Genomic DNA, 19,354 nt, shown 5'->3' on the forward strand with positions numbered 1-19,354 from the left:
CCATCCTAGCCAGGATCGAGGTAGGTAGGTAGGCAGGCAGTCTGGTAGTCTTTGTTTTTGGAGAGCAGATAGTGTTTTATTGCTGCTGTACCATATAGACCATGTGGGAACCAGTGCAGCACATTTGCTAACACTTCATAAACAGCTAATGATGGTTTTTCAATCATCATTAAACTACTTAGCACTAGCTGATATATGCCAGTTGCTTTCTGCATCAAGCATGTGGTGATCTCATTAAGAATGTTCTCAAGTGACCACTCCCCTCTGCCATAAGCTACTTGCCTAAGGATATAGTAATACGTTTTTTGTTTCATCCGAAGGCAAAAAAACACCTATCACCTCAAAAATTCTTCATGTTTAGTAACCCATTTTGGGTTAAGGCTCTTCTCAATTCTTTATGATATATCCAAAATGCAACCAGGGTATTTTTGTTGCCCTGACAATAGATCTGGACTAATGCTTATTGGTCACCTGCTCTGTGTGCTCAACCCTGCTATTTGCTGGCACTGATGGGGCAGTGCCATTCTTCATGATCAGCTGGTTTTCCAGATGGTCACGAAAGCAGTGAGGGCAGTCACTGGGACTGGTTTCCCAGCGACTGCCCTCACAGGTAACATAGTTGTTAGAATTGCCATCTTCCCCACACCTTGTTTTATCTCCCAGAAGCTCAGGTTGTTCATCCAGCAAACAGAAAATTGACCACAGAAGACAGCAATATGGCCTTAGTTGCTGATGCTCCTAAAACCCCACTACAACAAAAATCTCCCCACACGAGATAGAAAAGACAGGAGTTGGAATTTCATCAATGGCATGATGAAATCTTATGGACCTTTTTCACAACATGGCTGAGTCAGTTGGTCTCAGTAGCATGGTTTTCTCACCCCCCCCCGAAACTTGGGTTTTTCATCCAGCAAACAGGCAAATTCACTACAGAACACATGCCATTTAGAGACATAATATATAGATAAAAATCATCAATATGACCTAAGTCACTGATACACCTAAAACTCTTTAACAAATGAACACTCAAACAACCCTCAGTGACTGCTGCTTGACAGGTGTTTCTGGCGGTAGCAGCTACTGTGGGAGAGCTGGAAAGAGAGTGTGGGATGATATTCAGGAGGAGAAGGAAAGAAAAGATGGAATGTTAAATTTCAGTGTTTTCATTTACATTTCACTTTTCCTTTTGAACAATTTTATTTTTTTTACAAAATAATTATGAAACAGTTCTAAAGAAATTTGGAATTATATCATTAAATTCTTGTTTAGGAAAAATCTCTGTTCTGCATAAATAAAATACATACATCAAAATTAAGGTAGTTCTGATTATAGAGGGTCAAATGAGTTAACTGCATTTCTATCAAGCACATGCAGAGAAATGCCTTCCTTCTTAATCCCTAATTAGCATCTAACTGTAATCAGCCTATTTGGATTCCATCTTCTGTGCTAAAGCTTTACTATATCAGATATATCTTGATTGAACACTTTAAACTTTTGTTGGTGATTTTCATTTTTAACTGATATCTGGAACTTCCTAATTTTCATCCATTGATCAAATTGATCATTCATTGACCATTCTTTCACTCCATCTTCCCCGGCAAACTTTTTTCCTATCAAATATATCCAATCCATTTAAGTGGAAATATACTCATTTATCAAATTCATCTTGATTGAACCTTTCCTCACACCAATAATTAACATCATCCACATGTAATGAGAAAAAGTAGAGGACCTATTTCCATGTAAATTTTAAGCTTTAATATTGTATAAAAATTGACAGTCATTATCATCGTTATCATCATCAGCCATTCTCAATCCACTGCAGGATGAAGGCCTTTCCAGTTCCTTCTGTTTTGTGCAATGTTCATCCATTTACTGCCCACAAACTCTTGAATTTAATCTGTCCATCTCAGTTGCTGTCTTCCAGGTTTTCTTTTAGCTCCTCTTGGGTACCATTCAAGCTATGTGTCATGCCCAAGTCCATTTCAGTTCTTTAGCTTTGATAAGAATGTCCTTTACTTGAGTTTTCTGTCTAATCCATGTGTTTCTCTTCTTATCCAACAGCCTGATTCCTAATATAATTCATTCCATTCTTTGCTGTGTAGTTTTCAGCTTCTCTTCCATTCTTTTGAAGAGTGCCCAAGTTTCACTTATATTAGTTGTGGCAGATGTTCCCAAACTTTCTCGGTTCACGGTGTCCTTAGTGTCCCAGTAATTTTTTCACAGCATCCCTAGGCCAAAAGAAATACCTAACACAGTGGTTTTCGACCTTTTAATATATATATATATATATTAAAAGATAGATATATATATATATATATATATATATATATATTAAAAGATAGATATATATATATATATATATATATATATATATATATATATATAAAGAAAAAAATATAATATTTTTTTCTTTATATAGATGTACTAAATAAAGATCAATTATAGATCACCACAAAATTAAAAAGATATGGTACAATGGATACCGTACACCTTTTTATAATGAAATAAATATACAAATTAAAAAGTAATAATAACTTTAAGTAACTTAAACCCAAATTACACGGCACCCCTAGAATGTTGTTGTGGCACCCCAGTTTAAAACCACTGAGTTGTGGTGGGGAGCATATGTTGGTTTATTATTTTATGTTTCACACAAATTGGGATATTGCTCCTCAGTATGTGACTATATTTCCTGAATGCTATCAGAGATTTATTCTTCTCTTGACTTCAAGCCATTTATCATTATTACAGCTAATGACTTGTCCAAGATAAGTATATGAATCTACCTTTTCAATTTCTGCTCCTTCAATGATTATATCCCTTCCTGTAGCATATTTGTTCACCATTACTTTTGTTTTAACTGTACAGTCAGTCCTCGAATAGCACAATAGTTGTGTTCCTAGAAACTCTCGTGCAATATGAACAGGCCCTATGGGAAAAATAGGGTTAGGTGCCGACCACCCAAGATTGAAAACACATTTGTAACCAAAACATTACCGAACACAATAAATAATCATGATAATAAAATACTTACTTATTTTATTATGACTATTACGTAATAAAATATTGCTAATGCTTTTACCTCTATCGTAAGCAAACTTGTTTTTTGTTTGATTTTCTGTCCAAACAGATGACAGCCGTTCCATTTCTTCCAATTCTTTGTCTTAATCTAATGGATTTTAATTACACTTTGAGTTGTTCCTGCCATGAAAGTTGTTTTTATTTTCTCTGCATTCTTTGTAATTCTTGGCATTGCTTCATTTAGGTCTGTAGCACATGCAATATCACATGGTCTTTCATTTCGCTCAAAGCGTTTCACAATTCCATATTTTTTCTCTATCGACAGAGGCGGTCTGGCCATAAGCCTTACCGGGGAAACCCCAGGGGCTTATGGCCAGTCACACCACATGTGATTTTGGCTGGTGTGGTGTGACTTTTCAGTCACACCACACCAGCCAAAACCCCGTTGGGTTGGAGGCTGGTGTGATTGTGGCCATAAACCATAGTATGAGGCCACTATAAATTTTCCCTGGTAAGAATTTTTGACCCAGTCCGCCTCGGTTTATCGATATTACTTTTCCTTTTCTCTCTGAATCTGTAGTATCTTCACCAGGATGCTTCCTTTTCACACCTTTTAAGTATTTTACTCATTTTTAGGGAATAAAGCACAATTACAAAACGAGGAGGCATGCTTGATACACATAAACAAAGCTGCGTGTGTGTAGCAACTGAATAAAAAATACCGTAAAGACAGAGATACGCTATTAACACCTCACATTTTACTAAAGCACATCTCTAGGGGTTACTACCATAAAACAATAAAAACAATTTCCAGTTGCGTTTCTGCTTGTGGAATCTGTTATAAACTGGTAGTAAACTCAATCTAATGGCATTTGCGGTTATACCGATAGCTGGAATTGCTTGGGTTTTTACGTTATTATGGTGAAATGTGTTTCGCCTTCACTGATATAAAAAACATAAATACATTTTCAGAATCTTCTCTTCATTCCTATCGTGTTTCATTTGGTTGGGGTGATTCCGCATTCGACTGCCATTTCTTGTAAACTCAAAGGCGAATCGTGCATAAGCGAATTCGGTTCGTGTCATATAAAATATCGTTCCCCTATTTATAAATCGTGTATGATCGAATTCGTGTAGTGTAAACACATGTTATTCGAGGACTGACTGTATTCATCTTTAGTCCGAAATCCTTACTTACTCTGCATAACTGATTAAGAATTCTTCGGGATCATTGCTTATGATCACAATGTCATTTGCAAATCGCAAATGGTTTAGGTACTCTCCGTTCACATTGACCAGTCCAATCTTCTGAAAGCTTCTTCAAGGGCAGCAGTAAACAACTTCAGAGATATTATGTCTCCTTGTTGAACTCTTTTTCTCAGTTTTAAATTTGCTACTGTCTTTGTCTATTCTAATAAAGGAGGTAGCTTTCTCATAATTTTCTTCAAAATCATAATGTATGGGATGTCTGTTCCTTGTCTTTCCAGTGCCTGAAACATTGCCTTATGCTGTATGGAGTCAAATACCTTTTCATAATCCACAAATGCCAGACATGATGGTGTTTTATATTCATTTGCTTTCTCCGTTAGCTGTTGTATTACATGAAGGTGATCCATAGTTGAGAAATCTGTGCTAAAGCCAGCTTGCTCTTTTGGTTGATTCTCATTGAGTATTCTTTCTAATCTGTTAGTAATGACCATTGTGAACAACTTGTAGATGTGGGACAACAAGCTAATTGGTCTATAATATCTGATTTATCTCCTTTCTTATGCAGCAAAATTATGATTACATTATTACACTCTTTTGGCATCATGCCTTTCCTAATTTATTTTGTGAACAGTCATGCTGGTTTCTGTGTCATATCTCTTCCTCCTAATTTTAACAATTGTATAGTAACTTAATCTTCCCCCGGGGCTTTCTGATTCTTCATTTTCTTCAATGCATGTTCTACCTCATAAGGAAGGATATCGGGTATGTCGTATGTGTTGCTAATTTGTGATCCATCTTCCCCACTACTGGCTTCATTCCCTTGCTCCTTTCATAATACTTTATAGTAGTCTTCTGCTATTTGAATTATGCCTTCTCTGCTATTTATAAGTACACCATCACTATTTTTCAGATTCAGTATCATTTGTCTTTCTGTATTACTGCTCATGACTGCTGATTTAAGTCCTTTGTTTTCCCTTAATGCTTGTTATACTTTTCTTGTGTTAAATCTTCTTATGTCCTCTCTGAGTCTCTTTCTAATGAATTTGCATAACTCAATATACTCAATTCTGTTCTTGTCAATGTTTATCTTGCTCTTCATTTGTTGTCTTCGGTTCATCATGACAAGTGTTTCTTGACTGACTAATTTTTTTCTTCTTTGGATTTCTTTTTACCTATAGGTTTCTTGGGCTTTATCACTTCCAGTAAGTTTTTGTATTCCTCGTCGATATCTTGGTTCTAAAAGGTCTGCAGAAGCTCAAACTTGCTCCTAATTTCCAATACATACTGCATTTTCTCCTCTTCTGTTATCTGAAAGACCTTCGTATTATTTACTTGAGTCAGTTTTTCCTTTCATTTCCTTTCTTACATCTATATCAAGTGTGAATCTTACCATTCTATGACCACTTCCAACATTTACCTTGTTCAGGATGGTAACATCATTCACAATATATCTTCTGTTAGTGAGGATAAAGTCAATTTCATTAGTTGTTAATCCATTTGGGCTCTTCCATGTCCACTTTCTGTTCACCCTTTTCTTGAAAAAAATGTTCATTACTGACATTTATTGAAATTCTGCGAATTCCACAAGTCTTTCACCTCTTTCATTTCTTTCACCAATTCCAAAATTTCCTATAGTTCCCCTTTCTATGCTGTTTTGTCTTTTTCCAGCCTTGGCATTGAAGTCCCTCGTAATGATAGTTTACTGAGTTTTCTGTTCATCTAGAAGTCTCTCAATTTCGGTGTACATTTCTTCAACCTCTTCATCATGGCTCAATGTTGGTACATATATCATTATAGCAATATCATTATTGCATATATCTTTATTGTTGAATTGATAATCACTGCTTTATAAGAACCCAGTGTTGCTTTTCGAGATTGTTTAAACCCTCATTGCATTCACTATCCTCCATGCAGGCCAAGGATTTGGCCTGCATGGAGGCCAAATCTTCTGATTTGCAGGCCAAGAAAAATGCTTTCTTTGATCTTCATTTTACTAACTCTTGGAAATTTCTTCTTTAAGTAAAGAGATCCAGCTCGGTTCTTATTGTTTAATGAGAATTTTTCTTTAATCTAACTGTGAGGTGGAGTGACAAGAAAACTTTTTCTGGGATTATGAGAGGGTTTTTGTGAGAGACTTCTTTATCCTGGAACTAAACACTACCAAGGAGGTCATCATTAATTAATATAATTGATGAAGTGCCTCCGTAGCCAGGTGGGAAGGAGCAGCAGTGCGTAGCATACACTTCTTGATTAGACCGGGGTTCAAGCCCGTCACCATCAAATACGGAGGATGCGGAAAGATCAGGGCATAACCACCGCATATTCCCGGAGAAATATGGCCTTAGTCGCTAATGCTCCTAAAAATCAAAATAACAAACAACAATATAATTGATGTCTTTTGTTTGGCTGTCCTATTCACATAAAAAAACAGCAGTGCTTTATATACCACAGCTGCACCTCAAGAAGAAATTCTGTTATGTTTCGGTTACCACAGGTATTTCATAACTATCTATTATAGTTTTTCAAATTCATTAAAATTTCCCACATAAGAAAAGCATCTGTAATCAGAACAGTATGATATTAAGTCTGAGCAAATGTTCACTCACCATCTGTCTAGATTGTTTTCTTGATTAAGAAATACTAGTAGCCCTCTTATATCATTGCAAATTACTGAATTTACATAAAAAAAAATGTAAAATTGCTCTATCTGATAACAAAGCAAGAAATTTTGATATCACTTTTCATAAGATTTCTGATGCTTAGTGCTCAGTTTTGAATTTAGAGATCCAGCTCGCCCAACAAGGTCATTAAAGGAATTGTGCTTCTGGAATTAAGTGAGGTGCAACTGATGTCAGTGATTGGGGAAGTGAAACTTATTTGGTACAGTACAAAAAATTGCAAATGATACAGTTGAGGCCACACTTTATACACTTTTAAGTCTTCAGTGCGGTCTTCGATATTATCCTTCTTCTCTTAAAGATTGTGTAATTGCATGAATAACAAAAATATGTAATTTCCAGTGTTTTCTTAGTGGGCAAAGCAAACCTTACTTTCATGTTTCTAAATTTCCTATACCAACTGATAGTTTCAAGATTTTAGGCCATGTGTCTAGAAAGTAATGTATCCAATCCTGAATACTATGAAGAATATGGCTGCTATTTACTCTTACTGTGATGAAAAATTGTGATTATATCACTAAATCTATTAAAAACATATAGAGGATGCTCAAACCACAAAATAAATGTAGCAAATGAATGTTGGGTTATAGGTAATAAAAGATGCCAATTTGCTCCATTCCTATTTCAAAATAAAGTTATTGATGAAAGCATATCAGACTTAATATAGTTTTCGGGTGATATGAAGGCAGGGTAGTTATTGGCAGTAATTACCCTGCAAACTTTCATATCACCTAAAAACTTAGATATTAAGTTTGATATGATTTCATCAGGCTTTTGCTGCTTTTTGACGTACAGCAAATAATAGTAACAAGGTATAGAAAAATTAGACAGGTGAGCTGAAGGTATTTCAACTTGAACATGACAAATACAGGGTTTATTATTATTATTTTACTCTTTCTCTCTTTCTTTCTTTTTCTTTCTTTTTTCTGGTGCACCATAAGCTTAGGCTTCCTTGCACCACATGTCCATTACTAATACTACTAATACTGCATGTGGGTAGCATAATCCTAGAATAGCATAACAATTGTATAGTACCACACTCAGGGTAGTGGAGAGTGAAAAAAAGACAAGGGGGATAATTGTGTAGTGAGATCTGAAGTTTTCTTAGCAGTGTAGTCAGGCTTCCAGGACAACACATGGGTTTTGTTAATGATATACAGGAATTTTGCCAGCAGGGATAAGGAGGGGATTATCCTGTTTTATAAGACTGGTTATGTTACATCTTAAGTATTGCATACTGGTCTGGAAGCGTTATTTTAAGAAAGACATGGATCTGTTAGATGCAGAGAAGAGTAGTAAGATTAGTGAGGGGAAACAGAAGGGTGCTCTTGCAAGGAAAGGCTTCAATTTTGCAATTTGTAGGGTTTGGAGACTGGGTACATGCAAGATCTGATTGAGATGTTTAAGACTCTAAATAGATTGAGTAATCTGAATGTTAATGGAATCCTTCCCTTAATCAGGCTACACACACACACGAGATGGCATAAATTCAAATTGAGGAAAGATGGCTACAGAATAGACATGCAGAAGTTTGCCTTCAGCCAGCAGGTTGTTGGAAACTGCCATCTGGTGTTGTAGAAGTGGGTAGTCTAGTTTGTCTAGTTCTTCCTTGAATTTAGTCAAAGAAGAACTAGACAAACTTTTAGGATAATGAAGAATCTGCATGGTGGTGGTCATTCAAAATGAAACAAAATGGGACAGAAGAAACCAATCAATATTCAAGAGGTAGTTTTAATATTGTTATTCACTCTCATTTTCAATGAATTCAACTCAGATCCAATGCAAATACAGTAAATCCTCGCTAATCTGGATCACTTGGGGGGAGAGGTCATCCAGATTAAGCAATAATCTGGATTAGTGAAGCAAAAGATAGCCTTAAAAGAACAAAAACGTAGCACACAAATAAATGGAAAATTTAATAAATAAAATATAGGTAGTCCTAATGGAAAAAAAAAAAAAAATATATATATATATATATATATGTATTCATATAAATTAGAATAAAGTTTAAAATAAAACAAAATAATACCAGCACTACGGCAAGACAAGAGCGAAAAAACAAAATTAAACCTAAATTCAAATCTAAACAGGGAGGGAAGAGAGAGGAAGCAAGAATAAAATATATTGCAATGGAAACTCTAAATTAATTTAGAAAATCTAATTATACGAATACCCTCCTTTTTATTTTTATTAAGTAATACTTCTTTTCCAACATTATTTAAATATAATTATATATATATGTATATATATCACAGTAGAGCCTTTATTTAAAAACTATAAAAAGACAATACATTTATCAATCTATCAATGGATAAATGTATCGTCTTTTTATTATCATTTATCATGTGGCACTGTCGCCACACCGCTTGATTGTTGCTGTGAATACCACTTAAATACAGCTTCTTCCAGCAACACTTCTTTTGGTTTTTTAATGTCTGTCTCTTTGATACACTGCTTTTATCACTTCCCACATTGAATTTTAAAGAAAACATCTTTATAGATTCTTTTTGTTTTTTAATATCTAACACAGTATTAGCACAGTTTTCTTTTTATTCCGCCTTTCAGTTCTTTAGAACAGAACCCATAATTATATAAAATATGTCAACTTATGTACATATATATGTATAAATAAGTATGTAAATGAAGTGATATAAGCATTTATCCATCCGACTCAGAGTCAACAACAATATTAAACAACCTACAAGACAATGTAATGTATGTTACCTCTCTCTCTCTCTCTCTCTCTCTCTCTCTCTCTCTCTCTCTCTCTCTCCACAGTCAGAGTGACTCATCTGCTTCCTAAATCCTGTGTCTTTCAAAGCTCAACTGTGTGCAGAATTTTTCATATTTTGATCTGGATTAGTGAGGGTTTACTGTATTCAATAAATTTGAAGTGCATGATTATCTTGGTGTGGTCAACACAAAACCTTATCCATTGACTGTGATTATATCAATGAGTCAACCCATACGTGACCAGTTCAAAAATTATAGCATTCAAGAGAATAACTAAGTTAGCACATAACTTACCATGAGACAGCCAGTTATGGAATAACATGGCATTCTCATAGCCAATGGCATTTACATGTGCACTGGCAAATGGCATTTCCCACTTTTTGACATACAGCAGATAATAGTAAACTAAATAAATATCAGTAAACTCTAAAATAGAAATACAGGTAGTTCTTGACTTTACGAGTTAATTCGTTCCTAGCGCGCGCTCGTAAAGTGAACTCACAAAGCAGGAATTTATTTCCCATAGACATAATGTTAAAAATAGGGGTTACATTATCAACAATGAAATTAGTTAGCTAATTAGTTTGTTTAAAAAATGATTGATTTATCCAAAGAAATGAAAACATAGCCTGTAAAATCAAGCAAATTATAATAATAGAGAAATTATTTATGACTTACAAATGTTAAAGAATGTTTATTCTTCATCATCATCGACTAAATCACACTCGTTGGTCACTCATTATTGGCTTGGTTTGTTGCACAAGGAGTCGTCTTCTTCAGAAATGCTTCAAGAGGCATTTATTTCCAAGATAATCTTCTGTTTTCTTTATAAATTTCAATAGCATGCATAAGCATTTTTTAATGGAACGCACAAATTGCAACTAACACGATTTGCACAGAGTAACAAGTTTACAAAGCTTTAAAAAAAAAACGGAATGAAGAGAAGATTCTGAAATTTTATTTGTTTTTTATAAGATTAAAGATTTCAGTAAAGGGCAAACACATTTCACCATAATAACATAAAAACCCACACAATCCCAGCTATAGGTATTTTCACAAATGCAATAACATCGAGTTCACTATTCGTTTATAATTGCTTGCAGTAACAGAAAAGCCCAATAAACCAGAAAGTACAAATTGTTTTTATTGTTTTATGGTCGTGACTTCCAGAAATGTGCTTTAGAAAAACGCCACAAAGCCATTCAAAATTGGTTCTTATAACATGTGATAACGATGAAAGTGTATTGCATTTAATGATTTGAATTGATAATTAATACAATTTACACTATAAAAACAACATTTTATGGAGTTATATAGCGAAAATTTGAATTCCGAGGTCGTGGAATGGATTTCCAAAAAACAGTGTTATCGGGTTCACATTACGATATTTTCCCGATACGATGGTAACGGATTAATATCGTAAAGCGGGGTACATTGTATTGTATAGCTACGCACGTGGTTTGAAATGTGGTATTTATGAATGTTTAACATTCATTTTTTGCAATTAATGTTCATATTTTTGATTTTCTTGATACTTGATACTTAAAAAAAAAAAAAAAAAACACGTAAACCCAGGAACTCACAAAGCCTGTACTCATAACTGCCTGTACAAATAAAGTAAGGGGGGGATAAAAGTGAGACACTTTACCCCACATTACTTTTTCTGTTGATTGGCTGCATGCCTGGCATTCTTTGGGCCAAATAATTATACAGCGTTAGTGATTTTCATTGCTTTTTCATGTGTGATTACAATTCACATGAATTAGGAATAATCTATCAAATGGCGTTTGCTGCTTTTTGACATACAGCAAATAATAGTAAACTAAATAAAATCAGTAAAATCTGAAATAGAAAAACATTAAAGTATGCTTAAACTCCCTCCCCCTCTCCTAACCTCCCCCTAAATCCACTGTTGAATGCTGAAGTGGTACAGCATTCAACAGTGGATTTTGGGGATTTTTTAGACTGGGTGACTTGATGGCAGCTACGAAGCCGTGATGATTTTTTTAAGGAATTGTAAATATGATTTTTCATGAAAACAGTGTACAGTAGAAAGATTTCTGTTCCATTTTCATAATTTTATTAAAACACATACACACACACTGAAACTCCTAATATTACTTGAAAGAGCAAATTATTGTAGTGTATTCATTGCCACATACTGCATGAGCTTGGAATCTTTTCTTTGTAATTTTTTTGACTCAAAATTTCTATACTCCACTTACTTATATTCATTTTCTGTTTGTCGCTCTGAAAATTCTGTAAATCACTTTGAACTTCTAACTTTATTTCCCTAAATCTTAATTTTCTCCGGGCCAACATTCCTTAGTGACTTTAATGTTCGTAATTTCAGTTGTCTTCTTTTTGCCAACTATGCTGATCCACCAACTATGCTGAATCACCTCCTTCTCCCTAGCACGGAGAAGGAGGTGATTGTCCCTCTGTATAAGGCAATGGTCAGGCCACGCCTTGAGTACTACGTACAGGTCTGGAGGCCTCATTTTAGGAAGGATGTAGATTTACTTGAGCGTGTACAGAGAAGGGCAACAAGATTGGTGAGGGGAATGAAGGGATCCTCTTAACAAGAGAGGCTTAAGTTCTGCAAATTGCAGTGGCCGGAGACTAGGCACCTGCACGGTGATCTGATTGAGGTGTATGAAGCCTTGAATGGGTTGAGCATGCTGAATTCTGATGGGATCCTTCCACTTGTTCATATTACAAACCTAAGGGGGCATAAATTCAAATTAATAAAGGACAGATGTAGAATAGATGTGCGGAAATTTGCCTTTAGCCAGCGAGTGGTTAATTGCTGGAACAAACTTCCATCTGTCGTTGTGGAAGTTGATAGGTTGAATAAATTTAAGGAGGAACTGGACAGGCATTTGGAGGGAATGGTGTGATTTTTTTTTTTTTTTTTTTTGGCCTGATGCTGCATAAGCTCATACACTTGCTTTCTTGCATCACATGCCACTACTACTACTACCAATTTGAGATGCATGTGATGTCACTGGTGATTTAAGATATATTTCTTCCATGAGAAAAATAAAAAAGGAATTTTGTGCTTTTATGCTTTGCATTAGGCATAATCTCTTACTATATTTTGGGAGAAAAGTCAGAAGACTTTTCTGGATACAACTGAGAGTGTCGAAGTAGCATTTTTTTTAAAAAAATAGCATAATGTTCTGCTGTTTTATTTTGGTTATACTTGAGAATGAGTAAAAATAGGCTTCTCTGCTTAGGAAGAGTTACTTATTTGAAGTATGTTGTGAAGTGATTCACAATAAGAGGTGTACAAATAATGATGCCTTTTTGCAAACTTAGTTTGTAATTATTTCTTTAGCTTGTACAGTCGTACTTTAGCTTGCCTAAAGTACTTCTGTACTTTAGGCAAGCTAAAGTACGGGATTGTTTTAATCTAAAACACTGTTTTTTTTAATCTAAAACACTGTTTTTTTTAATCTAAAACATTGTTTTAGATTAAAACAATCCAAAGGCATTAAATCGCCCGAAAGGCATACGTCTACATCCCATCCTAGAGACAACCGTTTTATTGATGGATGATCAGTGGCGTAGAAAGCAGCACGTCCGCGCAACAACAATGACGCATGATTAACGTGCCTCACTCAGCTCGTTGTATTGTATTTAATTTTGTATTTAATATGTCAGTTGACAAAGGGACACGCGTCCCGAAAGCTACTGATTTTTGTTAATCTATAACTGGTTTATAACTAACTTCCCGTGTATATTAAATATATTTCTTGACAAAATGTCAGAGTATGAAAAAGGCTGTTTAAGCATGGGTAATGCATCTCCATCATTTCTACTACCCAGGTAGTATGTATGCATTGTTTTATTTTATCTCATGTTGCGAATATCTTCACAACCAGTTGCCTAGGTATTGCACTACTTCGAATAAATAATGTTCCTCTTGTAGAGAAGGCCACCAGAGAAACGTTACTTATTCGAAGTAGTGCAATATGAAGGCAACTCGTTGTGAAGGTATTCGTAATATGAGATATAATAAAACGATGCATGCAATACTACCTTGGTAGTAGAAATAATGGAGATGCATTACTCATGCTTAAACAGCCTTTTTAATATTCAAATTGATATAGTTATGATATAGCTTAAGATATGGAGGAAGTGTGATTTTTTTTTTTTTTTTTATTATTTTTTTTTTTTTTTCATATTATTCCGCTACTTATTTTGTTGGTGCTGTTTTATTTTGTAGATGACAACAAGTCAACAGTGAAACAAGATGTGGATGCTTCAGATGAGGATGTTCCAGGTAGCGAAGAAGGGAAGCAACCATCATTTTGTGTACTACTACATGGGAGTTTAAAAGTTGAAGGAATGGTAGCAATTTGCCACCTGGGGTAAGGACTTTTTGGAAATAAAATTTAAAATATATTTTATACATACATATAATAGTAAATACTGTGTGAGTTGTGACAGTTTGTTTTCAAGGTGAAGTCTACAAATGATGATTATTACAACAAGATTAAATCAGTATTTTTTTTTTTTTTTTTTAACAAGAAATGTAACAAAGCATAAAATAAAGTATAATATAGCATTAGCATTTAGCATTAGTAGAGGCATTTGATGCAAGAAAGCAAGCTTATGCAGCATCAGCCAAAAAAAAAAAAAAAAAAAAAAAAACCCACTTCCACTTCACCCCTCTGTTCGTTCAAAATACCTGTCCAGCTGAGCCTTAAACTTATTTAGGCTATCAACCTCCACCACAAGGCATGGGAGTCTGTTCCACCAACCAACCACCCGCTGGCTAAAGGCAAATTTCCGCACATCTATCCTACATCTGTCTTTCCTCAATTTGAATTTATGCCCTCTCAGGTGATTTTTCTGAGCTAGAGGAAGAATCCCATCAGCATTGAGCATGCTTAAACCATTCAAGGCTTTATACACCTCTATCAGATCACCTCGCTGGTGCCTAGTCTCCAGACACTGTAATTTGCAAACTTTAAGCCTTTCTTCGTAAGAGCACCCCTTTGTTCCATTCACTAATCTTGTTGCCCTTCTCTGTACTCGTTCCAGCAGCTCTACATCCTTCTTGAAATGAGGCCTCCAGACCTGTATACAGTACTCTAGGTGTGGCCTGACCATTGCCTTATACAATGGAATAATCACCTCCTTATCCCTGCTGGAAAAATTCCTGTATATCATTGACAATACTCCATGAGCTACTCTTGCAGCCCATCTGCACTGCTCAGAGAACTTCATATCTGCCTGCACAACCACCCCCAAGTCCCTTTCATTCTCTACCACTGTCAGTGTAGTACCACAGAGTTGATACGTTGCTCTGGGGTTGCTGTTTCCCATGTGTAGTACTTTACATTTGTCAATGTTAAACTTCATTTGCCACCTCTCAGCCCATCTGCTCAACCTTTCCAGATCCTGTTGCAGCAGCATAGTGTCAGTAGTGTCCTTGACAACCCTGCCAACCTTTGTATCATCTGCAAACTTGGACGTTAAGCTTGATATACCATCATCAATATCATTTATAAATACAGAAAACAATAATGGACCCAACACTGAGCCCTGAGGGACTCCACTAATAACATTAGTCCACGATGAGCAGTGTCCATTGATTACCACTCTCTGTCTTCTCCCGCTCAACCACCCCTTTATCCATAGCAGCAATTTCCCTCCAATGTCACACTGCTCCAATTTGTGTAGCAGTCTTCCATGTGCAACAGTATCAAAAGCCTTTCTAAGATCCAAGTATATAATATCAAAGTTATTCCCTGCATCCAGTTCTTTTGTGACTGCATCATAGTATCCAATCAAGTTGGTCAGGCAAGACTTCCCCTTAACAAAACCATGCTGTGTCTGAGCTATAACTGAAGTCTTGTCTAAATGATCCTGCAGTGCTTCTTTAACCAGTGCCTCCATTAATTTTCCTGGAACAGAAGTTAAGCTCACAGGTCTATAATTACTTGTGTCAGCCTTTGATCCTCCTTTGTGAATTGGGGTCACATTTGCACATTTCCAGTCTATGGGTACCTCCCCTGAGTCCAAGGAAGCTCTCATAATTATAGCTAAGGGTTTGCTTACTTCCTTTGCTGCCTCCTTTAATATAACTGGATAGATCCCATCCACCCCGGGTGCCTTTCTTGTGTTTATCTTCAACAGTTTCTCCTCCACTTTACTCCCAGTTATTTCAAGATTCTGTAGCTTACTGCTAGAGTTGAATACACCTCTGGCATTCCCCTTGCTGAATAACTCCTCATGTGTGAATGTCGATGCAAAATATTCATTTAGTTTGTTAGCTACCTGAGCAGGATCATCAACAGTTGACCCATCAATATCAAGTGGACCAATCTGATTCATCCCCTTCCTTCTAGAGTTTACATAAGTAAAGAACTCTTTGCTGTTTTTCTTTGCATCCCTTGCCAAAGATTTCTTGTAATCTCCCTTCGCCTGCCTAACCTCCTTTGTAACTTGGTTGCATATCAACTTGTATCTATCATAGGCTTCTGTGTCATGTGTTAATTTGTAAGTATCCCATGCATTTTTCTTCTCTGCCATATGCCTCATTAGTTCATCTGACATCCATTTTGGCCTAAACCTTGAACAATATTTCTTAGTTGGTATGTAAAGCCTAGTAGCTTCCAAGAGAAGTTCTTTGAATGCTTCCCATTTTGAATTTGCTGTTGGTAACATCATCAGTTGGTCCCACTGTATAGAATTTAAATACTGTCTCAGTCCATCGTAGTCGCCTTTACGGAAGCAATAACCCTTCCCTTTACCCCTAATGGTAGTTACCTCTTTGAGTAAATCCCACTTCAGCACACTGTGATCACTGCCACCTAGTGGTTCATTTATCTGCAGATTCTTAATGCATGAAGAATCACTGCTGATAATCAAATCAAGAGTATTACTCCCTCTAGTTGCCTCCCGAACATGCTGATGTAGAAAACAATCATCCAATAAATCCACAAAAGCCCTGCTAGTGTGTGAGTAACCAGCCCCCAAATTCCAGTCAATATCTGGGAAATTAAAATCTCCCATTATAAGACTCCCTGATTTACTGGCCCACTCTATTTCCCTGTACAGTTCCTTATTATACTCATCAGAGTCATTAGGCCTATAGCACACTCCTACTCTCAATTTTGATCTCCCAATGCTTATGTCACACCAAACTGACTCAACACTGCACTGTCCGGCGATGTCGACTGGCTTCACTTCCTTGGTTTTTATGTGTTTCTTAACTAATAGCATAACCCCTCCCCCCTTCCTATCCTGTCTATCCTTTCTGTAGACATTGTACTCCCCAAATTGCAGTTCTGCATCCCTTATATCTGTGTGACACCACGTCTCTGATATCCCAACAATATCTGCCTTTGATGTTTTGAGCAATACCTCAAATTCATAAAATTTATTTACTAAACTCCTAGCATTGGTGTACACGCAAGTATACCTGCACCTGTTTCTATTCTTAGCTACCCTAACACAACCCATGTGTTTATTTGTACCGCAATGGCTCCCAGCAGTCTCTGAAATACCATGCATCTTGTTTTTCAGTCTTCTGCTCATTCTAATAGAAGCAGTGCAAGAATCTCTTTCACCTCTGCCAGTGGCTACTGTCAATCTATTGGTCTTTGTCTCCCCCCAAGCTAGCAGTTTTCCGACCCACCTAACACTGCCTCGATAGCATCAGCAAATATTCTTGCACCCTTTCTATTTAAGTGTATCCCATCCCTGTAGAAGCAGTCCCTCCTGTTAACAAGTACAGTCCAGGCTGAAAAAAATTCTACCCCTTGAGCCTTGCACAATCTTTCCAGGGCCGAATTGATCGACAATGCTCCCATCATATACTCCCTCCTATCGTGTCTGGGCAGAATTGCAGACACTTTCAAATTCAACCCTAATTCTCGGCTTTTGTTCAACAGTGACCTGTACTTGTTAAGTAATTCTGCCGGTCTCCTACTGTTAATATTATTAGTGCCAACGTGTACAACTATATCACCTTTTGTGCCCTTAAAAGATGATATTCGCTCTACAACGTCATCAACCTTTGCCCCTGGCAGACATACCCTGGTCCTGTTCCACCTATCTTTTTTACAAAGCATGTTCCCCGTTTCCCTGACAATAGAGTCACCAACAACTACTAGTTCCTTCGGGACCAGCGCATTCTGCCTTGGGGGTTGTCTCTGTGTCACGCGATGCCCAAGTGCAAGCTGTGGCGTTGATGTGGGCAGCTGAGAGCTTGATGGGCCCCTCAATTTAGTTTCTTCGAGGCATCCACCCTGTCCTTCAAGCTTTCATATAGGCCCACAAGAACGCCGAGTTGTTGCCTGATATCGATACACTCCTTGCATCGCGCACACACAAAGACATCCCCCTTGGCAGTATCATGTCCCGTACCCGATTGCTCTGCAAACATCAAGCAAACAGTGCATTTTATAAGGCTGTGAGTCAGAGGACAACTGCCCCCCTCAGTTCTGCTCTGAGCCACAGCACTTCCATTAGCTTGAGCCTTTTGCTTTGCTGCTCTGGTCTGAGTCATGATTCTATTAATTATAATTATGTTATTAATTATGTTAAATATAATTAATTATATTACGTTTGTAATCTAAGTCATATGTATTTATTTAAACGTACAATTTAACTGCTAACGAAGTTCAACTAACGCTATCTAGTACGGTAAATAACTATCGTATCACAAAGGCGGGAAAATTACGAACGTAGCGAAGTTGAAACACGTGGAAACCTTTACCGATACTTTTATGCAATTAGAAGGCCGAGTAAAGAATAAATACACCAAATTAATCAGAAAGTCAAAAAATAATGTTATACTACTAAATTTAAATCAAAAGTTTTAGAAAAACAATTTCAAATCAATAAATAAGAAAAATCCACTTAGCGGCTTTGAACACGACCGTCTCTAGTAGCCTCGTCAGCAGACTCCCCAAAATATGTATAGAGTTTCTTGTGCCTTAGAGAAGCAAATATATATTTTCAATACAAAATTGTCTAATTGCACTAACATTATCTTCCTCCTCTTCTTCTGAACTAATAATATCCAATAAATTGGAAATATCTGTTCACCTAGAATGATTCACAAAGAGGAATTTTCATTTTTGAATTGCTGTTATCCACCAATTTTTCTTGCAAAAATCATTGTAATGTAGAGGTAGTGATAACTACACATGGAGGAAAAACTAAAATGCAATATTTTTTGTTATATTTTGCAATATTAAAATGACAAAAGCAAACATCCCAGTTCTAGCCAAATTAATTTTTTTTTCCTTCACAAAGTATCAGTGCAAAAAAGAAAAACACACATTGATATTACAGAAAAGCCTCGCTAATCCAGATCTATAATTTGTATTACCTTCTTTTTTATATTTTATTTATGCAGGAACAGCATTTGTTCCTAAACAAAAATTTAATGATACAATTTTGAAATTTTTTTAGATTGGCTAGGAAGATTTAGAATGATTTCACATTCACTTTGTAAAAGAGTAAACTCATTTAAAGGAGAAATTAAATGCAATTTAAAACATTTTGGCAGTCTGATAATTCAATACTGTCCCTGCACATCCTTCCAGTGAAATTTTATCAAACATGACAGCTATATCAAGTGCCCTTTCTTGCCTCCATGTATCATAGTACTCATAAAAGTTATGAATAATGGAGTCATACCCAGTTGTAAATGTTTATATTGAAGAAAACAACTGAAGAGTGTG

The 19,354-nt window shown here is 36.1% G+C and overlaps 1 protein-coding gene across 3 annotated transcripts in view; it reads left to right on the plus strand.

Moving 5' to 3' along the window:
• The window catches only part of IntS14 (integrator complex subunit 14), a 286,147-nt gene that overhangs the window by 206,675 nt on the left and 60,118 nt on the right, over window positions 1-19,354 (plus strand). For all 3 annotated transcript variants that reach the window (XM_090377975.1, XM_090377974.1, XM_090377976.1), the window contains exon 5: window positions 13,876-14,020. In XM_090377975.1, coding sequence (XP_090234101.1) covers window positions 13,876-14,020 — 145 coding nt within the window. The remainder of the gene's footprint in view (window positions 1-13,875; window positions 14,021-19,354) is intronic.

This window comes from Mastigoproctus giganteus, chromosome 7 (genome assembly GCF_048544385.1).
Source record: "Mastigoproctus giganteus isolate SK-2022 chromosome 7, ASM4854438v1, whole genome shotgun sequence".
NCBI classification, from domain to species: Eukaryota; Metazoa; Arthropoda; class Arachnida; order Uropygi; family Thelyphonidae; genus Mastigoproctus; species Mastigoproctus giganteus.